Source organism: Adelges cooleyi, unplaced genomic scaffold (assembly GCF_023614345.1).
Source record: "Adelges cooleyi isolate 19-005CV unplaced genomic scaffold, UGA_ACOO_1.1 ACOO_flye_CR_arks_rails_tigmint_CR_PRNA_108, whole genome shotgun sequence".
Classification (NCBI taxonomy): domain Eukaryota; kingdom Metazoa; phylum Arthropoda; class Insecta; order Hemiptera; family Adelgidae; genus Adelges; species Adelges cooleyi.
Genome location: NW_026095761.1, coordinates 17,328,451 through 17,353,663, shown reverse-complemented (window position 1 = coordinate 17,353,663; position 25,213 = coordinate 17,328,451). Strand labels below are relative to the sequence as shown.

The 25,213-nt window shown below is 30.6% G+C and overlaps 4 protein-coding genes across 4 annotated transcripts; 2 read left to right on the top strand and 2 right to left on the bottom strand.

The window, feature by feature from the left end:
- Positions 1-135: 135 nt before the first annotated feature.
- Positions 136-3,219, top strand: LOC126845185 (uncharacterized). The gene is made up of 8 exons (XM_050583789.1): positions 136-357; positions 470-779; positions 864-1,061; positions 1,471-1,662; positions 1,727-1,858; positions 1,939-2,097; positions 2,327-2,558; positions 2,627-3,219. The coding sequence occupies exons 2-8, from the start codon at positions 472-474 to the stop codon at positions 2,717-2,719; spliced, it is 1,314 nt and encodes a 437-aa protein (XP_050439746.1). The 5' UTR covers positions 136-357; positions 470-471; the 3' UTR covers positions 2,720-3,219.
- Positions 3,220-3,497: 278 nt separating this feature from the next.
- LOC126845215 (uncharacterized) lies at positions 3,498-6,947 on the bottom strand. Its single transcript, XM_050583813.1, has 5 exons — positions 6,812-6,947; positions 4,914-5,171; positions 4,541-4,829; positions 4,377-4,456; positions 3,498-3,669 (listed from the first exon to the last, which is right to left on the bottom strand). Exons 1-5 carry the CDS (start codon positions 6,863-6,865, stop codon positions 3,646-3,648), a joined length of 705 nt encoding a protein of 234 aa, XP_050439770.1. The 5' UTR covers positions 6,866-6,947; the 3' UTR covers positions 3,498-3,645.
- Positions 6,948-11,703: 4,756 nt separating this feature from the next.
- Positions 11,704-14,860, top strand: LOC126844113 (serine protease inhibitor 42Dd-like). Its single transcript, XM_050581985.1, has 8 exons — positions 11,704-12,012; positions 12,089-12,209; positions 12,446-12,607; positions 12,681-12,901; positions 12,972-13,199; positions 13,750-13,890; positions 13,962-14,298; positions 14,379-14,860. Exons 3-8 carry the CDS (start codon positions 12,446-12,448, stop codon positions 14,673-14,675), a joined length of 1,386 nt encoding a protein of 461 aa, XP_050437942.1. The 5' UTR covers positions 11,704-12,012; positions 12,089-12,209; the 3' UTR covers positions 14,676-14,860.
- Positions 14,322-17,525, bottom strand: LOC126844121 (U1 small nuclear ribonucleoprotein A). The gene is made up of 6 exons (XM_050581994.1): positions 17,069-17,525; positions 16,363-16,445; positions 16,107-16,279; positions 15,328-15,511; positions 15,075-15,165; positions 14,322-15,000 (listed from the first exon to the last, which is right to left on the bottom strand). The coding sequence occupies exons 2-6, from the start codon at positions 16,427-16,429 to the stop codon at positions 14,841-14,843; spliced, it is 675 nt and encodes a 224-aa protein (XP_050437951.1). The 5' UTR covers positions 16,430-16,445; positions 17,069-17,525; the 3' UTR covers positions 14,322-14,840.
- Positions 17,526-25,213: the final 7,688 nt, after the last annotated feature.

Below are 25,213 nucleotides of genomic sequence, written 5' to 3'. Positions count from 1 at the left end.
CGACAGTGCAGCCATTTGAACGATATAAATGGGATACCGGGCTGCCGGTCGACGGCCGTTTACCTACACTGGTGGTCAACTGTGAACTGTGTTCAAAACACAGATTATGTCCGGTTCACAATAATTATTGTCCCCTCTCGGTCTCTCGATCGTTCCGACCATCTGACCTTGCGCATAATAATACGAACAACTGTTTAGAGAAGTGTGTTTTTAAAAATAACCGTCAAATATAAATATTTAGTATAATTCTGCACGTTTTCCACTTAAATAGTTTATATTTTATATATTAGATTGATCGTTTTGAGTTTTCAAATAATACACTCTTCTCCGTATACGGTTGTGCTGCCAAAATTCACAGTAAGATATTTTGTCAAAGCTAAAATAACAAAACTGTCAATTAACAATGAAACACGACTGCGGGGGTGTGTCTATAATAAACAAATCACCTTTTTTTTAATTTTCCATGTAGTCATGAGTTTTGCACTCAAGTCAAAAGACAGCAGACAGCAAAAACCTACGACCGCCACATCTTCGCTTCCGCGTCGCTCCGTGGGCTTAGGTAACAACATGGCATCGTCGGGCACATCTACTATTCAAAAACCTATTTCGAAGCTGCGACGGTCAGTTGCAACATCGTCCACTATCAATAAAACTCCGGATTTGCTACACGCTCCAAAATTTGGTGGTCAACAGATGGCTAACCGTAAACCAGATCTCACAAAAAATTTACCTGGAAAGACTTTGGAAAAGGCACCGAAACAGACTCAGCAAAAACCAAAGTAAGTTTTATTTTCATATACACAGCGTTGTTTTTGTATTATGTACATAAATTATTTATTTGATATATATATTTTTCCTTGTAGATCTCCTACTAAAGATACATTTAAAATTCCGACTTCTGCTAATATACCAAAAAAGACAACTTCAAAACCATCTACAACTGTCAATCAATTACAAGATAATTTAAAAGCGGCAAGCCTTAATGAGAAACCCAGCGAGACCGCCGAAGATATAGATAAAGAAAACAACAAGAACATGGGCCTTTCTACTAAAAAAGAAGAGTTAGTTTGTCATTTAATACCATACCTGGGCATTATTTTAATAAAACCCCATTTAATAAATCAAATTGTATTTTTATTTAAAGAAATAGGTATCAAGAACATAAAAACAATTATTTAAATTGAAATAAAAATAATAACTCAAAAAATTATTTCAATATAAGTCGAAGTAATTAAAAAAACAACAGGTTATTTAAAACAGCAAAATTACATTTTTATTGCATTTGAATAAAATATATTTGTAAACATAAATATAATATTCCTTAAAAATTTTTTTTTTCGTTTCTTATTTCAAATAACTTATTGTTTCAAAATGATCAATTTTTATTTATATACAAAAAAGTCCAAGTTTGATAAGTACATGCGTTTTCTCATTGAAATTAGATATTTTTTAAGTGAATTTTTTTTTTAGGATGAAATGGTCGTTGGACAATTTTGATATCGGAAAAGCATTAGGAAAAGGTAAATTTGGTAATGTATATTTAGCTAGAGAGAAAAGTTCAGGGTTTATTGTCGCGCTCAAAGTACTATTCAAAACACAAATTCTCAAAGCAAAAGTCGAACACCAGCTCAAAAGAGAAATCGAAATTCAAACTCATCTCAGGTGTGTATTTCTAAAAAAAATATATCTGTTTTTCTTTTTCCTAACTATAGTGTTTATTTTACAGACATCCAAATATTGTACGTATGTTTGGTTATTTCCACGATGATGTTAGGGTGTATATGATTCTAGAATATGCACCTAAACAGTTGTACAAAGAATTACAAGCTCAAGAAAATAAACGTTTTTCTGAAGAAAAGTATGTGTTTGCTATGTTTTTAAGATTTTGCATTATGTACAATTTTGTATGTTAATTGGATAATATGTTTTAATTATTAGGGCGGCTGTTTTTATCAAACAATTAACCGAGGCGTTGATTTACTGTCATAATAAAAACATCATACATCGTGATATTAAACCAGAAAACTTGTTATTATCTCGAACTGGTGAATTGAAAATAGCCGATTTCGGATGGTCCGTCCATACACTCGACTCCAAGTAAGTTTGATACATACTCAACTTTTTAATTTTCATGACTACCAACTTGGACTTATTTTCCCAACCCGTATTAATTTTTTTAATATAATAAAAGTATTTAAAAAAAAAAATTTTTCTTCTTGGAAATTTTGATCCCTAATTATACTAAAAACTCTTTTTATTTAAAACTGTCGCCAAATAAAACTAATATAATTTTGAATATTATAAATAAGTTTTTTTTTTTTAACAGACGTATGACATTGTGTGGTACTTTGGACTATTTACCTCCAGAAATGGTGAGTGGGAGTACTCACGATAAGTCTGTTGACGTATGGAGCGTGGGTGTGCTGTTATACGAATTCTTGGTCGGTAAACCACCATTCGAAGCGCCTACCTATGAGGAAACTTACAACAGAATATTGAATGCACAGTACATATTTCCACAACACGTGGCTCCGCTCGCTCGTGATCTAATTTCCAAAGTAAGTACTACTAAAACCGATTTATCGAATCATAAGTAAAACTTTTTTTCTTTTTTTTTTTTTTCCAGTTGTTAAAAGTAGTTCCGGAAAGACGTTTATCGCTACAAAACCTATTAGGCCACGATTGGATAAAAATACACACTCAGTCTTCTGCAAAATAACAAATTATGTATAAAAACATAATTTTGGATCTGAGTTGTAAAAATAATTTTTATTATACTAACTATTTTCGTTAAACACACACAATTAGACTTATTTTGTAAATTGAACTTTTTTTTTTTTTTGTTAAATTAATCATTTCACTTGTAATTACTGATTTTGTCACCTTTTTGGTAGACTTTAATGATAATTTTATATTATATATGTATTTATTGTAAGTGGTTACTTTTGTATTGCAACTTTTTTTTTTTAAACGCTTGCCAATTAACATTTATTGTGTTTAAAAATGATTAATTTAGAATACCGCTATATTTTTTTAAACTAAATAAGAGTTATAGTTAACTGTTTGCATCTAATGAAAACTATTATTAATATGGCTTTTACTATAATTATGGAACAATATATTGGCTATATAAGTGTAAAAAAAAAATATATATATATATTTATATATTGAACACTTTATTTTATAACACACATTAATATACGTAAGTAACCATTCTAGTGAACTATTCAAATGTTCTATTAATGTTTAACCATAATTTGACATTTAAAGAAAATCGCTTATAATTTGTATTTCTGTAAATAGCTATTAAATTAAGCCGCAAACTGTGATGTACTCTTTTTTTATATATACTATTGATTAACAGTTATAATAATATATATTATTATCTATATACACTATTATAATAATAGCATATATGAATGCAATACTTTTCGTGTACTGTACCCATGAATTATTATATTTTAAATAAAAAATAAAGTTTGAAGAAAAAAAACAAATTAAAAAAAATGTCTTTTAGAATGTATTGTTTATAGAAATGCAGTTAAACAATTATTATTATTTAATATTACATTTTTATTACAGCCATTCCAGTGAAATATCAATTCTCATGCGTGTTCCGTTAATATTCTTTTTGTCGACTTACGTTTATGCTTTTGGGAAAAAGTTAATCTGAAAGAAGAAATCACATTTATTATTCCCACTGTGGTGTTTGGTACGTTCAATATTATACGACAGTTATCTAGAATTTAAGCTCACTTCAGTATCTCAAAAATTTATCATTGGTCTAGAGAGTACTGAACTTGATATGAGCTTAAAATAAAAAAAAACAATTATTTGTTATTTAAATTGTTTCTCGAAAAGAATCGAGGATGATTAATATTGTAAATAAAACCTCAGAATACTCGCAATGGTTTAAAAGTAGTTTTTAATATTAAAAAAAAAAAATTGTATAGGCGATTCAAATTAAGAGTTGCCGCCAAAATAATTTACAAAATGGCGGCTCAAAAAAGTACTCCGTACATTATTTACTAACGTATTTCGGTATTTTAAACTTAAAAACTATTAAATATAATGAATTTAGATAAACAATCAAATACTTATTGTTTTTAAGTTTAAAAGACCGAAGTACGTGTATAAATAATATACAGAGTACTTTTTCGAGCCGCCATTTTGTAAATTATTTTGGCGGCAACTCTTAATTATTCGGATCGCCTTTACTTGATAATTTTGTGATCAAAAATTTAATATTTAAAAAACGATTAAATATTTTACGGGCAACGAAATGTATGATATTAAATTTCTGACCAACAAATATACCTTTTGAAAAATGTTTCGCCATCAAAAGTATACATTTTTTTTTATTGTTATCATTTTACCTTTTCTCCGTTTTTAACGAAGCAGTTTCTGATTACACGTCCCGCCGCACATTTTTCGGTCGTCTTCGGATCGATAACGGCTGAAAACAACAGTACACATTACACACATTTGCCAGTGGCCGAACAGCGCTGCACTCTCAACAGCAGCGTTCGTCGCACATTACCTTCCTTCTCGCACGTTTCAATAATCGCCACCGCCTTCTTGAACTCTTCCGGTTGATTGGCGAACCTTATCTGCGCCAACGCCTTGCCGTCGACCACGCTGAACTTGTTGTTCTTCACCAGGTTCAAGTTTTTGTACAAGCATTCCAGATAGCACCGCTGTTGTTCGTTTTGCGGCAACACGGTGTTGCTGACCAAAGCCATGATCTCCTGGGGCGCTCGCAGCTCGTCCTTGCACTTGACCGCGATGCTGTTGAGTTTTTGTTTCAGGGCCACGTGTCCGTCGGTCGTCTGGGTGGGTGTACGAAAGATAAATTTTAAAAAATGAACGTTTTAACGGTGTGATTTCGTCAAAGGCCCCGGGGCCCGGTTTACTTTGGGTTTTGCCGTGGTAGCGCCGGACGCGGCCGTCTTCTTGGGGGTGGGCTCGGTGCCGTTGACTTTCTTGGTGGCGGTGCCGGTGGCGGTGCTACCGCCGTTGACGGCCGTGGCTGCTTTTGCAGTCGAACCGTGCACATGGTCTTTGGCATAGGCCGTCGTCTGACTTGTAGACGACACCGGCAAACGCGTGGTGGCCGTTTGGGGTTTGGTGACGCCCGTGTAACAGGTGGATATGTTACACGGGTCCGAGCTCTGAAAAAAATCACACGAGCATTTCTCAAAAAACCAATGTGCGGTCCTTACAAAGGAAAACAAAAAAAAAAGTCGCAGCTGCAAGTTCAAGTAGCCGGAACTGATGGCAACTATTAGAGAAACGAGAAGTCCGATAGTGAACAGCGACAACGACGATTCATGTCTATTTTTTATATATATATATATATATTTTTTTTTTTTTTTATCGTGTATCTTGACGAATTCTTTTCCGGGGACGGGTCGTCACAGTCCGTCGCCGGAGAGGGGGATATAGAGGGGTAAATAACCGCTAAGTACTAAAAAAATATAATACAAGTACCGCCTATATAGGTTGTTCTAACGAATTCAAATAATATAAGTATTCTACAATAACGAAAGACCCGTATCGACTACTCGGTAAAAACAAAACAATATTTAATTGACGTATACCTACTTGCCGAAAAAAAAAAATATATATATATATACTAGGGTGTACCGAAAATTTTTTTTTTTTTTGTTCTTCTCTTGACATAATGTTCCTTGGGGTAAAATAATATTTCCCTATTTTTTCAGATTTTTAAAATTATTTTTAGAGGTTGCGAGCATCAGCTCTAAAAAAAAAAAATTTTTTTTTAGTTTTTAATTTTTTTAAGGTGTAAATATCAATTTTAAACAAATGTTGCTTGTATACAAAATCATCATTAGAAAAAGAGGAATACACCAGTATTTTTTTTTTTTTTTACTAAAAAAACTACTATCCAACTAATTTAGGCCCTGGAATGTAAAATTTGCGAAAACATTGATATATATACCCTTAATAGTACCCTAAAATATTTTTAATTTATTCCTCATTTAGTTGCAAAGAATTCCGATATACTTACATAACACATTATTCTAACAATAGATCAGAAAAAAATTAATTAAAAAAAAAAACATAAAACAAGTTTTGAATACTGTTACTTAACAAATATATTTTTTTTTAGTTCATAGTTTTTACAAGTAATTAACAAAAAACAATATTATTTTATAAAATCTTTATATAGAAATACATAAATTGTATATACAAACACATAATACATTATTCTAACAATAGATCAGAAAAAAAATTATTTAAAAAAAAATAAAAACAAGATTTCATAATGCACTTCTTTTGGCATAATTTTACATCCTAAGGCCTAAATTAGTTGGATAGTAGTTTTTTTTTTTGTATTGATTTTTAGCATTGATAGGCGATTTAATAAACAAATTGGCTTAAGTTTACTTTTAAAGAAAATCCGATACCAAATATTTTGGATTCAGCGAAAATAATACACCTGAATTTAATTTAAACACCTATTATTTCATTGGAAGTGTATGCAATTTTTTCAACTATTTCTCTTTAAATTGTATCCTAGCGATAGCAAATAAACACTCAATATTTTAACAAAACAAAAACGTTGTATACAAATAATAGAATTTAATAATGTCTCGGGTAATCGCGAAATATTGTTTTTTTTTTTACTTTAATAAAACACAAAAATATAAAAATTTTGGGGGCTTGAACACCCCTTGGGTTTTTTTCCCCCCGGGTACTAATCAAAAGGGTTGTGTAATTTACCACCCCCGCGCTCAAATATATTTGACAACAAATAATTTTTGAAAAAATTTTAATGAAAACTTACCTGTACGGCGACCAGAGCGACCAAAACGGCTGCTGTGGAAGCAAAAACTTTCATTTTGATTACTTGAACGGTATGTAGACGGGTTACACGGACACTTGATAATAAAGCAATAATGACTGTTCCGCCAGCACCGGGTCCTTTTATAGCCTACCTTTGTCACGGTATTATGATTATGACCTCTAAGCAATGGAACACCCAAACCAAATTGAAGCAAGGACATCTTCCCCTTTAAACACAATTGACGTCCTGTTTGCGTGCATGTGAAAATTGAACTTAAATTGGCACTATTCGTCGAGCCGTTATAGTGTAAGTGTGCCTAATTCAATTGGGAAACAAATTAAGTATACTATCAATATGCTTTATTATGCTGTACCGGCTGTGCATATGCAAAAAGGCACGTCTATTAAGACCCTCCGAGCCGACAATGTCCTTAAAAAAAAAAAAAAAACACAGTCTCTTAAATATTGTCCTTAATCGCTGTAAGACTTTTAAACAATTCTATAGACCGGAATGGCTGCATAATATTCTCTGACGTACTTACTAGGCTCTACAGATTCAGTAGGGTCTAAGCTGTTCGAATATATATATATGCTTAAATCGAAAACAAATCCAGAGCTGAACGTTTACAGATTATACAATTTTTAATATCTTACCAGTTAGATTTCTATATGTAAAACAAATTTGCCCAATTAAATGCATCGAAACAACATATTGTAGAAAAGCAGGAAATTAATCATAGAGCATATTATGGTACATTTTGGACAAAAGTTCATTTAGAATACTTAGCCCTAAGTAATTGCTAAGTATTTACTAAGTATTTGCTTGTAACTTGCAAGTCCGACCTTACCATCGTGTCGAGTGACCAAACACATGTTCATAAACAAAAATTGTTTTTACCTAGTTATTCGTTTTGGGTAATATTGTAACATTATAAAATACAATTATCTTAGTTCGTGCAGTAATCAAAATTATATTGATTGTAGATTAAATCTAAGAAAACCCAAATAAAGTTTGGGATGTCTACTATGTGCGTATAATGTGCCATATTTCCAAATTGTTCACTTATCATTTTTTATATTAAATAAGAATTTTAACTTTTTTTTTTTTTTTAAGTTTATAGAACAAATGTCAAGAAAGTTATCGAATGAAAAAGTTCTAATCTTCCATTTGACACTATAATAATTATTATTGAACCGCTTATTTCAGAAACCCCTCAAGTCCACTAATTCACTTTTTGTATATATATAATTGATTAGAACATCCAAAAACGAAACATATTGGATTCAAAGCGGTAAAATAACAGGTTTTTAAAGTAATCATTAGATTCAAATTATGCGAATCGTTTTATTTTTTATATTTGCTGCTCACACATACTAGTTAAAAAATGAATAATAAAAAAACCAAATTGTTGTTTGAAAGCATTTTTGAACCAGCTAGAACAGATGGCCCAAATGCAGATTATGGATTGTCAGAACCACATTTAAAACGCCTGAAAGAATTGAAAAGAAAAAAGTATATTTTTAGACACTTAATTCAAGCTGATGCCAAAAAAAAAATTATAATTTGAAATCAGAGAACAAAGTAATAGTGAAATGTGGTACAAAGAACGAAGAATACCGACGTTTAACTACTTCTAAATAGTATAAAGACAGATTTCTAAGATGCAATCCAACACTAGTTGCAAAAATGTAGTATATAATATGTTATACACAATGGACGTTCAGTTCAAGGTAAATCATTAATGTATGGTAAAGTTGGCTAAAAAGTTGAACTTTTGTTGAACGAATCTAATGAATAGTGTTATTTGTTCTTAGCAGATAGATGACTTTTTACCAGGAGTAAAAAAGTAATATAGTATAAAAAAATAATGCCAATTCAGAATTCTATTTTGTATTAAAAAAATAAAATAAATGTATTTACTATTATTTATTTTAGCTTTGATGCGGTACTGAGAAGGTATTGTGTGAATACAATAATGATACATTTTTTTTTTTATGTGGATCTATAATATATTTTAAACCGCTGAACCGAATTCTTCATTTACCAATAGTCCATCAAAATCAAAAACCGTAGCTTGATCTGGAAGCCGAAGGTGGATCTAGGATGGGGCTATAACATACAATTTGCTTAAAGATCTGTAGTTAAATTTTTTTCTATTAGGAGAAAACTAAAAATGAAAAAAAAAGGGAAAATTTACACTTTCTACAAATAAAACAAAAATCATGTTCAGCGAGCTACCTGCTACACATTATAATTAATACTTAGTTGTAATTTTTTTTCATTTAGATTGTAACAGTATGGCAATATTTGACTAATAAGTTTGCCATTATTGATTATATACATAGTTTTATCATTTTTATTGTTTAATTATGATGGCATTGAATGCGGCGAGTTTAAATTATTCAAGTCTTATTATTATCAATAGACGAGAAGTCGAAACAAAACCTAACCACACAAGGTTAAATATTATATTATATACCTATAATACCTATGTACCAGTTAATTATGAGTAAAACTAAAAATATACTAATGATTTTTTATAAGTTTTCTGCGTTGCGTTCAAGTATAGATAAAAATGTAAATAAAATACATTTATTTCTTTTATTAAAAATGTTCTATGTTTTTTTTTCTGTTTTTATAACTTTAATAATAATAATTTATGTTTTTAAATTTGTTTTATGTATTAAATTTGAAAAATGCAAATTATACTCAACTTTTAACGGATAATGATTTTTTTTTAATATTCCTTATCTATTTTAATTACAACGCATACGATTCAGCCATGGCCTATGTCCTAGCAATCAAGTCTGTAGGTATAATGTGTACTTACCTCTATACGACTCCAATGACCATCAATTTTTATATTTTTGAACATTAAGCAAAATTACTAATCAAATAGTTCACTATGTTAATATTACTGCGGCGAGTAGTTAAATTATGCATTTTTTTAAAGACTTTATAGTGTCTTTAGGTTTTTACACTTTTTTCTGTGAATTAGCGCCCCTGAAGACATCAGCTACGTCCATGACGTTGTATACATTATTTATTTATATTATTCCCATCTACAGTACTTTTACATACATCAGTCATAACACAAAAATATCAGACGGTTAAAACTTAAATTGTTATATTAGCTGAATAAATCAACTGAACTCGTGTGCCAGTCGGCAGTCCCCTCAATGAATCTTCAATCAAGCTATTTAAGAAAAATGTCATTTTATATTCACACAGATTGTATATAATAAAAAATATTAGCACACAAACGAAAGTTTGTACACATGAAAAGTCAATGAATTTCATAACATAGAAAATATTTAATACTTAATTAGGTCAATTTGAGTTGCTTATAAGTGTCACAGGAGTAAGAACTTGGTCACTTGTAGTATACTTGTCTATGCAAGTATCAACGAACAAAGTCGATATGTACATACAATTTATTAAGTAAGTTATACAAATTGAAAAAGTCACCGCCTTTTAGTTCACCTATTAATAGCATTATATTAAAAATTACTCAATGTCTGGGAAAATAAAATTGAAATTTGTATTTTAAAATTATTTTATAGTATACAACGTCAAGTATCGACCAATATACTGGTTACATAATATGTGTAGGGTTGCCAACCATCCTTCTTTGGGCAGGACAATCCTAAATTTGTATGATATTTTGTCCTACGTTTCAATAAATAAACCTTAAGTCAGATATGTCCTTATAAGTTATAATATTATTATTATTTTTTAATTTTATCAATTATTCAGCTTAATCACTTGTATCAGATTTGTTATTTTTTTTTATAGACCGCTAATTCTGCATATATGTAGGTATATAAGTACATTTAAAATATTTTAATTAGAGTGGCAAACATTTAATATTGTTATACATTTATAATACTGTCGATTCTTATAATAATTATTTGTCGTGTCAGTGTTGTTTATAAATATTTAAATATATATATTTACTGTTCATTTACATGATATATAATAGTCGAAGTTTAATAATTGTCCAAGTCAAAAGTATAAATAAGATTCAACAAAGGTGATATAAATTACCAAAGGTGGTATGAGATTATATTTTTTTTAAAGTATATAATATATTCTGTTCTGTTGGTTCAAGGCCGGATTTGTTATTTGGATCCAGCCCCCCCATAATCCCAGAAATAAGTTTTTTAATTAAGTATACCTACTCATTAAAAAGAATAATATTATAACTCAACGACTTTGCAACTTTAAGTGTCTCAGTCACCAAGAAAACTGAAAAATATTTAATAAAATTATCTATTTTCTAAAAATTTTGGGAAGGCCCCTTTGGAAATGAAAAATATTTGGAAGTTGGCAACCCTAATTATATGTGTGTAGTACCATAATATCATGTACCTATTAACAATTTTTTAGTTTTGACACCTCTGAATTAGAACTCTGTGTGAACTTGGGGACAAAAAAAAATAATTATAATATATTTATGATTTATTATAATAATTTCACGGTAAATAAAATTATTACTAACGTTTTGCCCGAACGACGCAATTATTTTACCGTCTTCGTCCGGTTCAAACCCACAAACGTCATACAATATATATATATATATATAGGTACAAAAATCGACTGGTTACTAGATATTTTTTTTTCAAATAAAGTATTATTAGACATTCTGACGTGGACACTGCGTACATAGACGTAGAATATTTGTATATAATATGATTTAACGAATTTTGTTTTCATCATTTAAACCGATGATTTAAGGCGGGTACATGCATTTATACATATAGTCGATGTACACAAACTATATATATGTAATAATATTATATTATGGTAAACAACGCGCCAAACGAGTTTCAGTTTGAGCGCGTCCGACACTACCAATAATAACAATAATTATAACCGCCTACTTAATGCAGGAAGACAAATCAAACAATTTCTTGTATACCTCTAATAAACTGGGCAGAATTACCTATCTGTGTTCGCATGTAACGTCGTGTATGTGTTTTCCAGATGGCCCCACCACTCAAAACGTCTATTATGCACGACCAGACCTTGACCATAATAATTTAATGTCCATTGATATTATAATATTTTATATACATTGAAAATACTTCGGTTATTGTTTATGAATATTCACGCTATAATATAGTGTTGTATTACAGTTAGTGTTAGTGTTACAGTTATCACAATCGGCAACAGGTTTTTACTGCAAGACCGGTACAAAGGTTAGTATACATTGTACATTACCACCGCACATAAGAAATTAATTATAATGTTAAACAAATCAAATTTTATTTCTAGAACTGACGGTTGATGACTATCCAGAATAATTATGACTGTAATTCCCAATAATGTTGTGATGCTGTGAAACAATTGAGAAAAAAAAAATCGTGACCAGATAGCAATTTGCCAATTTATAGCTGTTAGTAAATCTTATATATGTATACACATTTTTTTTTTTTGAACGGATCATGACTAACGACATGACGTAAGGTTGGCGTGGTCAATTAATGTTTGTGATTGAGAAAACTTTCATTGGTTTTCCCGCTCACAGATTATCCGTTTGAGATAAGTTTTGCACATTTCGAACAAACATTAGACCATTAAACCGAGTGCACGTTCGAGTAGGTAAAATATAAATACAACTCGTCGTTACAGATGAAGATCGGAATAGTAATTTTAAGTTCATTCGTGAACGTCCTCCTGGCCGCTGCCAACAACACCAATGTTGTATTTCTAAATCACACTGAAACATGGACTCAACCGCAGCAGGCGACAAAAAAAACGACGCCGATCAACGTGGACACCAATACCAAAGAGGTAGATGGTGGCAACGAACAGCCGTTGAAATTTAACAATAAAAACTCAGTCAAGGTATTACATGCTTTTACAGATGTTAAAACTCGGGTTGTTGGACGGCACGTTGAAAATTGACAAATGCATCTATAGTCAAAATTCGCTTGACCCCAATTTTGATCATAACGTCATCATATCGCCCATAAGTATTGCCGCTGCGACGTCGCTGCTTTTATTGGCGGCTGCCGGCGACACTAAGACGGAACTCGGCATACTGTTCGGTATCGACGGTAATACATTTGTAAACAGTATTGAAAAGTAAGTATCTAGAAAACACTATACAAATAGAATAAGCAGATACGACATTGAATGGATAATTTTGTTCTAGAAACGAAAATCTATTCAGGATGCTGGGATTACTTCTGGACAAGTTTCAAGCGAATGCTAGCAATGCTTTAGGTACCACACAAGTAAACCTCGCAAAAGCAATATTTGTTCAAGAGGGTTATAACATAACGAGCAATTATAAAACCGTGGTTAAAGAATTATTAAAAAGTGAATTGATCACTGTCGATTTCATGAACAACGGTTACATCACTCAACAAAAAATTAATCAGTAAGTCATTTGTTTTCCGGTCACAACATTTATATATCAAATAAAAAAATATTTGTATTAGTAACCATTATTTAATACCTAAGTATAGTTATTATTATAATTGCAAGTTATTAAAGTATAACTCTATATACTAAAAATCATTTCTTCATTTAAGAATTAAAAGTAGGTTGCATTTTGGAAGTTTAACATACTTTTTATTAACCGAGTTTAGTTTTTAAATTTGACTTATCTAACATATAATTATTGTACCATTATTAACTGTGTTTAAAACAATTGGTCGCTTAAATTTCCATTAGCTCATTACTTTAATTTCTTTAACCTAATTCTCTAAAACACTATAATTAAATGAGAATTTGTATTTAAAATACTATTTAAGTGTCTTGTCGTGAAGTCATTATTGTTAAGAAGTGAACATTAGCGAGTAAAAAAAGAAACCGACATTGGTAACGAATGCTCCGAGTAACAAAATAAAGAAAAAAAATTATAGTTAGTTATAATTGTAGTTGATAGTTAATACAATTTGCTAAAATGATGTATGATTTTATTACAGTTGGGTTTCTAGTCAAACTCGTGGAAAAATCAACGATATTATGCCGGGTGCACCGACACCCGACACCAAGACAGTTATTGTGAGCGCCTTATATTTTAGCGGTGAATGGGAAACACCTTTTTTTGTTAACTATACCAGAGTGTGAGTAAAATGTTTAATAGTATGATCTTATCGATTAGTAACAATTAATGAACAAATGTTGTTTATTATAGAAAACCCTTTTTTGCTGGCCAAAGCGCTCCTGGGAGAAAATTAAATCGACAGAGTAAAGACAACATATATGTACCAATGATGGTGGGAAGCAGTGAAGTACTGTATCACAAAAACGATGAACTCGGATTTAAAGCTATCGGATTGCCGTATAAGGGTAGAAAAGTCTATATGTACTATGTGCTTCCAAATTCGCAAATTACACTTAGAGAAATTATAGACAAAATGAACGGAAATGCACTACGTAACATATCGAGGAATACAGTTTCTTCTGAATTTATTTATTTCGTGCCTAAAATGACGCTGAAATCGTTTACTAACCTCAGTCCAGTTATGCAGGTATTATTTATTATACTCGGATAGAATTGTTGATTTTTTATTTAATTAAATATTATCATTTTTTTTTTATCTATTTACAGAAATTGGGAGTCCACAAAGTATTTGATCCGTCAAAAGCAGACTTGTCGAACTTGGCAAATGATCCGGGTGCTCATGTCGACGACGTTTTACACAAGGTAGAAATTGTCGTCGACGAAATCGGCACTGTAGCTTCGGCGGCCACCGTAGTAACCATATCGAGAGGCGGTCAGCCCACGTTCAACGTCAATAAACCTTTCTTATTTTTCATCCACCACATAGACAGCGATACGATTATTCTATGGGGAACAGTTTATAAACCGATACCACACACAACGACACCGCCGCCATCATCATGAGCTTCAAAACGTACCGAGACGGACGTTCAACTGACTTAATATTAATAAAATGTTTTTATTTATTTTTCATAACCTTGCATTTACTTATACATAATACACATATCTATATATATAATATGTAAGTTACTTTAAAATAGTCAATCAGAGAGTTCTTCTTAATACAAATTATTTTTTAGCAAATGTTATTTTCATGGCATGTGTTGGTGTGATTTTGAAACCGTTGAGTGATAATTTAGCTGTGTTAGACTGGTGTTCATTCTCAAATTCTACAAAAGCAATATCATGTCTGTTGGGTACAAGTCGCACTTCTTTAAACCCGGGAAATCTAAAACAAACAAAAATTAAATGATGGTAAAACAAAGTAAAATTATAAATAAAAATAAATATCTTTCAACTTACTGATTAAAAAGCATAGATAACATCATTTCAGTTGTTTCGTCGGGTAGGTTGGTCAAGAAAAGAATTTGATTAGGCGGCTGTTCGGGTACATCTAAAATACAAAAACGTATCATTATTTTTCAATTTAATTTATGTGTTTTACATTTAAATTAATTATTATGAAGAAAAGCAAAACGGAAAGGAGATAGCAGAAAGGAGACTGTATCAGCTGTAACTCATACGAGATACAGCAAAAATACTAATATAGACTTACTGCCTCCAACAACACCTCCGGGATTATTCTGTTGAGCCAAAGCACGAGCTTGTTCTTTAGCAGCCTTGCGCCTTTTTTTAGCTTCTTCGTCGTCTTTTGGCTTTTTAGGTTTCTTTTGGCGTTCAACAAAAGTTCCTTTCATTTTGGCAATGATATCCGATTCGGATTTAGCAAACTGTATGCGCTGTAAACAAAAATAATAATTCAATTATTAATTTAAATGGAAATAAGAATTGTTATCATGTAAAAATGAAACTGTTCCCACTCTCTCACAATATGCTCAAGAGTGATTTTATTATTTCAGTAATAATAATTCTTTAAGACCCGTGAGACTTCTAAGACTATTTGTTATTTACGCAAGACAATGTCCCCAAACATACTGCGAGAAAAGTTAAAGCTTGGTTGCTTGAAAATCTAGTAACACCACCACAGTCACCAGACATCAACCCCATTGAGAACTTGTGGGATTATTTGGATTACAAAATGTGCACGCACCACATTTCAAACAAATAAACGATTTGAAAATCGCGTTGCAAGAAAAATTGGATAAAACAACACCTGAACAACATCACACCAAGTCGAATTCATGTCAAGATGCCATTATAGAATCTAAAGGATATCCTATGAAGTACTGATTAACTAAATACCGAAAAAATGCATACAAATGTCTGTGTGGTAAAAAGGAGTATAAAATGTTACCGATGTATTCTCCCGTGATGTGCGGTAGTCAAGCATTGCATAAGTTAAAACAAGTTTTTATACATATACACACGATTTACCATTGGTTTATCATAAAAAGGAAATCCTTGCATTGCTCGTAAGGCGTTAGTCGAACTGGCAATATCTTTGAAAATAACAAAAGCCTGTCCATTCATTTTAATTCCTTTCATAGCAACAATATCTAAAATTTGTCCAAATTGAGAAAAAATGGCGTAGAGCGATTTCTTTAGATCTAAAAAAAAAAAAAAATGACTCATTTTTTAAAATATCATTCAAACGTATTACATTTTAAGCATAAACGAAAAATTTACATACCTTCTTTTTTGATCTTTTCATTTAAGTTGTTTATGTAGATTGTATGATTAGGACGTGTGTCCAGCATGTTTGAAGTTTAAAATCTAAAACAATAATCGTAACAAATTTATTTTATAAACTACAACAAACCAGCAGCAAAAAAATAACAATGTGTTTTGTTTATACCAACATATCAGGTAGGTATTATTATTTATTGGCACATTATTATTATTGATTTGTATTTTATTTGTTTATATTCATAATGAAATAATATTCATCGCCAAATTCATGCAGCTGTAATTTTGTCCACGAGCAGAGTCTGAGGATTTCTGATTTCAGCTACAAAAAAAGGCTATTTAAAAAACGACAATTTGACGGCGTAAAGTAATTTTTTGTCTTAAAATGAATTAGAACTTTGAAGGCATATTACGGTTAAAAGTTTTAGTCGATTTGTAACATTTAAAATTTAATCGAGATATAATTTACATGATAACGAGTGAATTGGAAAATATTTAATAATTGTACCTAGCGTTATTTAACATTATACCGAAACAATAGAAATTTTAAAAACAAAACATATTATAGTGTGGATATTATTTAGCAAGTTACAATTTCTTCTGTTATAGTTCTTGGACAAGTTAAACCCGTTGATATGAAAAAAACAACACCAGCATAATATGCCGGTTTTCCTTTAAAATATTTTTACAAAACACATATAATCACTCACTTGAACTAATATACAGAGAAGTTTCTTGTGGGAAAAGTGAATTTGTATCGAGCACAACGAAGCGCAGGATCCGGAAAACACTAAGAAACGCAAAACAAATAACAATATTTTACTTTATTAACAGCTCAATATAGTTTGGAAATCATAGGCCAAAGCGGAATATTCGGAAATTGTCATGATACAAACGATAACAGAACGCGTTATAAACAAAACCACAAACGAGGGGTTATAAAATCAGCCATGCCGCACTGTACTTGCGAATTGTGTTGAGAGATGGCGTTAGTGGTACCAAATGTATATTGGATCCTGTTGGACTTGCTGTTAAAAAAATTAAACAATTAAACGTTCCTTTTGAAATAAATTTCGCTTTGGTAAAAATTATTTAAAACTAAAATGCATCGACGCCTAAGCATACGATCGTGACCTCAGATATACAATATATAATATCTATATCTGTGATCGTGACACAACTAAATGAAATACATTAACGCAACGGCCAAGCCGATAACGGACGGAGGTATGTAGATAACAAAAAACACGGTTAATCACCTGGTCGCGGTCACTAACGCGGTCGAAATATGGACGACATCGTACCACGCCTCTGGTACGTCGCGGGCGCGCGAAATTCAATTTGAATTTTATTTGCTGCACGAACAATAATTTTGAAACTAATTATCCAAAACTGGTTATCGACCAGTCAAAGTATTCAGCAAATCATCCTTAATTCAAAAAGTTAATCAAATATGTACGTTACTATTTAAAAAGACTCAAGTTTACACGATTTTGTCGCTACACGCTGCTTGCCGTTAGTTTTGTTTTGACAGTAGTTAAATTTATTTTATAAAACAAATAATATAAAGTTATTATATTATGGTTTAACTTTATTTGACAAGAATTAAAAAACAAAAAAAAAGTATTGTAGACCAAGTTATCGCTTTATATTATCCCGTCTCACAAGTCGTGTTTTACGGCGACCAACATAACATTTTACTGAATCGTCTAAAATCAATCAAACCTAAAAAAATCATTAGTTTAATATGTAATCTAGTGTCTGATCGAAGCTTTTTTTTTTTTGAAAATAAACAAAATGGTGACCTCTGATCATTTACTCGCGGATTTTCAAGGAAAAAAGCACTAGTTTATTGTTTATAAAAAATATTGTTTAATATAATATAATAAAAAAAAACCTTCTATCAGGCACTAGTTTTTTATGCTTTTAATAAGCTGTATAAATTTCATTCAAATCTGTGAAGTAGTTTTTGAATTACAGTGGTCACCGACTTTGAAAAAATAGTTTCGAGAAAAACTCATTTTAAAAGTTTTATACTCGATTTATGTATAGAAATATAAATTATTTAATTACTTACATCGAGTCATCTATTCCTTTGAAAAACTTGAATTTTTGAAAATCCCGACTACCCTTAACCCCTAAGTTATATTTATAAGTATTTTCCCCGCGATAATCTCCGTGTTCGCCGACCTGACCATTATGTTGTTGTACGGTTGTTTATTATTTTGTTTTTTATTAGTCGTCCACAATCGCTTTCTGTGTAACGTCGAGTATATTTTATAACGTCGTGTAGTAATTCTAAAGTACAAAAAAAATAATTAAAAGAATATTTTTTTTATGTAAACAGTTGTTTTGTGAAAGTTGCTAAGTTAGGCATTTGCAAATATTGTTTTTTACAGATTATTTATTTTTATGCATTTTATAGTTAAAAAATGAAATTTATCAATATTTAATGGTCAGTTTTTTTTTTAATGCATATTTTGATGGTTTTAGGAGCATATTTGCATGCATATTTGTGTAATTTTTAGAGCTATAAATCCCTAAGCCTAATCATAACATAAATTACCCACCAATATATTATGCATGTTAATAATAATTAATATCATATACAGTTATTATTTATATAGTCTTCATTGGAAGTTATATTTTTTGGAATACTTAATCCAACGTTTATTTACTCGTTTATTTTACATATTATGATAATTAAATTATTACTAGGTGCATTATGTCTATTGTCCAACCAAATATAAAAGGTATTAGGTATCAAATGGAGTACACTATTAGAATATTAAATATAAATTATTTAGGTCATAACAAAAAAAAAGGTACGTATTTAACGTATTGGTTGATTACAATTATTATTCGAGATAATGTACTTGATTAATACATTTTAACCAATCTCGTCTACTTATAGGCGTAAATTAATCATATAGCGGACATGATAAGTTCGCCTTTTTTCCCCGAAGATATTATTTTGTCTATTATGTTATAATTTTTAAATATAGGCCATGATATTTTTTTGCACAACAGCCGGTATCAAAATTGATTTTAGAATTTACCTAGAACGTCTTCTAAAGTTTTTACATATTTTATTAGTTATTATTAAAGGAATTGACAATTTTTTAACGTATTCTTTAGAAAATAAATTGATATTTATTTATAGAGATATTTAAGCTACATTTTTATTTTATCAGTTTATCATCTTTACAAGTTTAGGCTTAGTTTATAAACGAGTAACGTTATAAAAATGTAAATAAGGCTGGTTGAACTTAAAAAAAACGAGTCCAAAACATATTGTGGGCTTAAACATTATTAAAACGTGCCTCTAAATTATTAATATTAATTAATAATATTATATTATAAATAATACTTTAAAAAACAGGTACCTATATCTTGTCAGTTCCGAATCCAAGCTAAAATAAATGTTTTTTTAACAAAACGTTCTACTGACATTATTTTAATATACATTATTTGATTATTTCTCTAACCGAATCACATAATAAAAGTCGTTGGACAATATAATTGGCATGGAAATATAAATTGTTGTTGATATACTTCATTATATTTTCCAATAATTACCACACAATTCGGTCTTCTTGAAAATTATTAACGTATAACTTCAAAATATGTAATCATATTATTCAACGAAATGTTAAATTTAAATGAATTGTTAACTAGCAATGTGTTAAGAGTGTTTTTAACATTAGTGGTGAAACCAGTTGAATATGTGTTAAATTTACGATTTTGAGGTTTTGGTGCTCCTGGATGCAAAGAAAAAAAAATTAGCTATAATAATAAGATAAAATCTCCCAAGTGCTAGAGCTTCTTTTAAGAATAAATAAAAAATAAAATATTTCATGCGCTATACCTACTATACAAATATAGTTTTCACGTGTGGTTTACAACGTTGGAGGCGATGTAAAAGTAAACAAAAATATGCTACAAGATAATATAATATGAGAATACAGAGGACAGCCAAATTAATTCTATAAAATTGATATATTTTTGGGTTTGTAATTTGTTCAAAAGAAATGACAACAATTTTTTTTAATTAGTTGAGAGGATATTGCATGCGTTCTGTCAGACCAGAAAGCTAGACAAAATGCCGGCTACTTAGGATTGTAGTTTATACAAATCGGCCAAAAAATTACATTAACACGGTCGAAATTTATTTTAAAAAAAAGTTTTTTTCTTAAATATTGCCTCGACAAAACTCCTTAAAAACAGTACCCCGTGCGTTATATTTACACAAACTTTGCATACTTTACATAATTTAAATTGAAGTTATTTAACACCTTCATTTATTTGACATTATGTATGACACTCTTTAATAAAATACAATAAATATTATATAATAACGTAGGCGTATAGTGTTAACAATTATTAGTATTTGTAACTACCCTAGTAAAATAATAAATATTATTATTTAAAATAAATAATAACATAATAAAATAAACTAATCAGGTTACATACAATTTACATTGACAATATAATTAAAATTACCAGAATATCATACTCGCATATGAAATAGATACCCTGCTTAGTAATAAATAATACTTTTTTTTTTATTGTTATTATTATATAATCAAACCAATGATTAATCTCTTAATTAATCCTGTTGATGCAATTTAATATTATGTAGTAGTAATTTGTTATTTATTGTATTTTTTTATTGTTATCATAATTATTAATTATTAATTGTAAATAGCTTCCAATGGTTAATGAAAATCAACATAATTACTATTTTTACAAGTGCCAATATTGTATCATTTCGTTTGTGTTTTTCCAATATATATATATTTGTATGTAACATGTAATTTAAATTTAACATAAAATAAGTAAATGGATACCATTGTGGACACTCATTGTAACTTTGAAAATTAACCAGTCGTAACAATAGATAACTATTTTTTAACTATATTTATGATATATTTAATTGTTTTTCCCTCTGTGGATTTAAAATAAACAATGTGCAGTCGTTTAATTTAACGTTTCATTATTTTACTCTTTATCCGGAATACTTTAGTGGAATGTTAAGCCATAGGCGAATAGTATTAAATTAATTATCTATTTACTTTATGTACCTATTTTATTACAGGCTAAGATCAAATTTAAATTAAAAAACAAAAGTGATTTTTATACAAGGTGTAATTATTTAGTTAGTATAATTAAACTAAATCAGACAGACATCCCAATGTTGGAGTTGAATTTTCAAAGTATGTATGGATTTGTTGACTAATTGTCTGGGTCAGATTTAACTATAGATTAAAGGGATCTGTGCACAACTACTATGTGCGATGAATAATTTATTTGTAGCAAATAGGCCCATATGGAACAAATGTACTATGTTGGAGTTGAATTTTCAAAGTGTGTATGGATTTGTTGGCAAATCGTCTGGGTCAAATTTACCTTTAGATTAAGGGGTCGGTGCACGACTGCTATGTGCAATGAATCATTTATTTGTAGCAAATAGGGCCATATGGGACAATTGTACAAATTCGCATTTATAGTAGTGCAAAGCAGTAATTCTCTTTTGTGCTTTGCATATGATATTATTTTATTTTCAACAAACACTGCTGAGATCCAAAAAGCTGTGCAATTGTAAAAGAATGGAACACATGTAAATGCAAATTTGTACATTGTCCCATATGGGCTTTTTGGATCTTAAAAGTGTTCGTTGAAAATAAAATAATATTATAAGCAAATTTGACCTAGACAATTTGTCAACAAATCCATACATACTTTAAAAATTTAACTCCAACATTGTACATTTGTTCCATATGGGTCTATTTGCTACAAATAAATGATTCATCGCACATAGCAGTGCATCTTTGTTTAATGGTGATGTTCAACGATATAAAACCAAACGAATAACAAGCAGTTGAAACATTAAGTTTGTGCATATGCCTATGAACCAGCCACTACCTACCGAGGTGCTTGTAATATTCTTAATTATTGTGTTTCCCGTAAGGAACCGTTTATTCGGTATAGTATAATATACTTTTCGAAAAGATTTTTATCATTTTTATGTAAAATGATTAACCGTGCATCGTGTTTGCTGGTTGTTTTATTTTCCGTATTCGTTCACCAACCGTTATGTGTTCTGGGTGCACCAGACGACGTTATATTCAAGCTGAGACAGCTAATGACTTACGATGGATGGCAAAACATTAACAACGTCCAATACAAAGTTCAGATAGAAGATTCAGACCGAAATGATTATTTAATCTATTCCGCACTAAACCTAATCAATGACCCGATAACTGAAGCAAATGTCGATGAAAAATTCTATATCATTGTCACGGTGCTCGGTTGTGAGTACATGGACGTGCTGTTCAAATACATGATTTCGGTAATGCTTGGTTTAATGCAGTGTGGAAATATGTCAGCTCAGGCGTCGCTCTCCGGAATTTCATATTATGAACGCTTGGAATACTATAAATCCATATTGAAACACATCACAGGCTCGTTGGATATGTTCGAACACATGATGAGTACTTTGACGTGGCTCAACCGTTTGTATCCTATCTACGAGGGGCACGTCGGACAATTTATTCATCATATCGGTTTGCTCAGGAATCAGGTAAGTACTGAAATAGCAGCACAAGCGCTGGTTGAAATTAGGCCTGACCAATACATTGACGTCGACTCAAAATATCAAGAACAATTATCTAGTTTCGAGAATTTATATATCTTGATAACCATGTTTTCAAACAGAAAAAGTTGTATGTTTGCTGATTTCAACAAAAAATATCCAAACGTGCCACCAAATGAAATACTTGGATATGTCAATGAACACATAACTAAACTTCGAAGAACGGTATTTGAAAACTACTATGACAAGTTAGGGTTTCCTGCCGTAGTACAATGAGCACACACACGCTGTCTTAGAATTGCTAATATTTAAACAATAATCCAAGGAGAAAAAAAATATATCTTCAAGTTAATAATATTTTATTATTGTTATTTATTTCAAATAAACAAGTTATAAATTTAAACTATTTATGATAAAGTTCACATTGACTAAGAAATTATGCTAATTAAAAATAAAAATCTACCGCTGTATTATACGTCTTATATAAATAAAATTAATTTATCTTCAAATGATGTTGGTTTTTAATTATTTAGTCACTACTCAAGATTGCTGACTGATATTTTTATTCAGATTATCATTCGTTGATTGAAATTTCCATCACTTTTGGTAAGTAACGGATTTTTGTAAGTGGAAAGCTGTTTAATAAAAATAAATAAACCGCACTCCTAGAACAAGACTTGCAGCTTCAAGCTCATTATTCGGAGCTTATAGTTAATATATACATATACATATACTAATATTGCAAATAGTATTAATTATAAAACAAGCAAAACATTAAGTTCTTTAAATAATATCCTATTGAATCCTAATAGCATTTTTAATCATCAATAACTAAAGAAGAAATTTAAAAACATGTCTTAAATAGTAAACCGATTTCTACGTTCAATAGACTTTATTCTTATGGGCCTATTTGCTACAAATAAATGATTCATCGCACATAGTAGGGCATCTTTGTTTAATGGTAATGTTTAACGATATGAAACCAAACGAATAACAATCAGTTGAAACATTGCGTTTGTGCATATGCTTATGAACCAGCTACTACCTACCTTGTAATATTTCTAATTATTGTGTTTTCCGTAAGGATTTCTAGTAAATTTGTTGACAAATCGTCTGGGTCAAATTTACATTTAAGGGGGTCGGTGCACGACTGCTATGTGCAATGAATCATTTATTTGTAGCAAATAGGGCCATATGGGACAATTGTACAAATTCGCATTTATAGTAGCGCAAAGCAGTAATTCTCTTTTGTGCTTTGCATATGATATTATTTTATTTTCAACAAACAGTGCTGAGATCCAAAAAGCTGTGCTATTGTAAACGAATGGAACACAATTTAATGTAAATGCGTATTTGTACAATTTTCCCATGTGGGCCTATTTGCTACAAATAAATAGTTCATCGCAAGTAGCAGTTGTGCTCCGACCTTCGAATTTATTTAAGCATACCAAATTTTAAATCGAAAATCGGCTTCTTAAGAAAACCTAGACAATTTGTCAACAAATCCATACATACTCTAAAAATTTAACTCCAACATTGTACAATTGTCCCACGTGGGCCTATTTGCTACAAATAAATGATTCATCGCATATAGCATTGCATCATTGTTTAATGGTAATGTTTAGCGAGATTAAACCAAACGAATAACAATCAGTTGAAACATTGCGATTGTGCATATGCTTATGGACCGGCTACTACCTACCGAGGTGCTTGTAATATTCTTAATTATTGTGTTTTCCGTAAGGAACCGTTTATTCGGTATAGTATAATATACTTTTCGAAAAGATTTTTATCATTTTTATTTAAAATGATTAACCGTGCATCGTGTTTGCTGGTTGTTTTATTTTCCGTATTCGTTCACCAACCGTTATGTGTTCTGGGTGCACCAGATAACGTTATAGTCAAGCTGAGGCAGCTAATGACTTACGATGGATGGCAAAACATTAACAACGTCCAATACAAAGTTCAGATAGAAGATTCAGACCCAAAGGATTATTTAATCTATTCCGCACTAAACCTTGTCAATGACCCTATAACTGAAGCAAATTTCGATGAAAAATACTATATCATTGTCACGGTGCTCGGTTGTGAGTACATGGACGTGCTGGTCAAGTACATCATCTCAGTAAGGCTCGGTTTATATCAGTGTCGAAATATGGCAACTCATTGGCGCCTCAACGGAATTCCAGATTATCAAGAACGCTTGGAATTCTATAAATCCATTAGAAAACACATCATAGACTCGTTGGATATGTTCGAC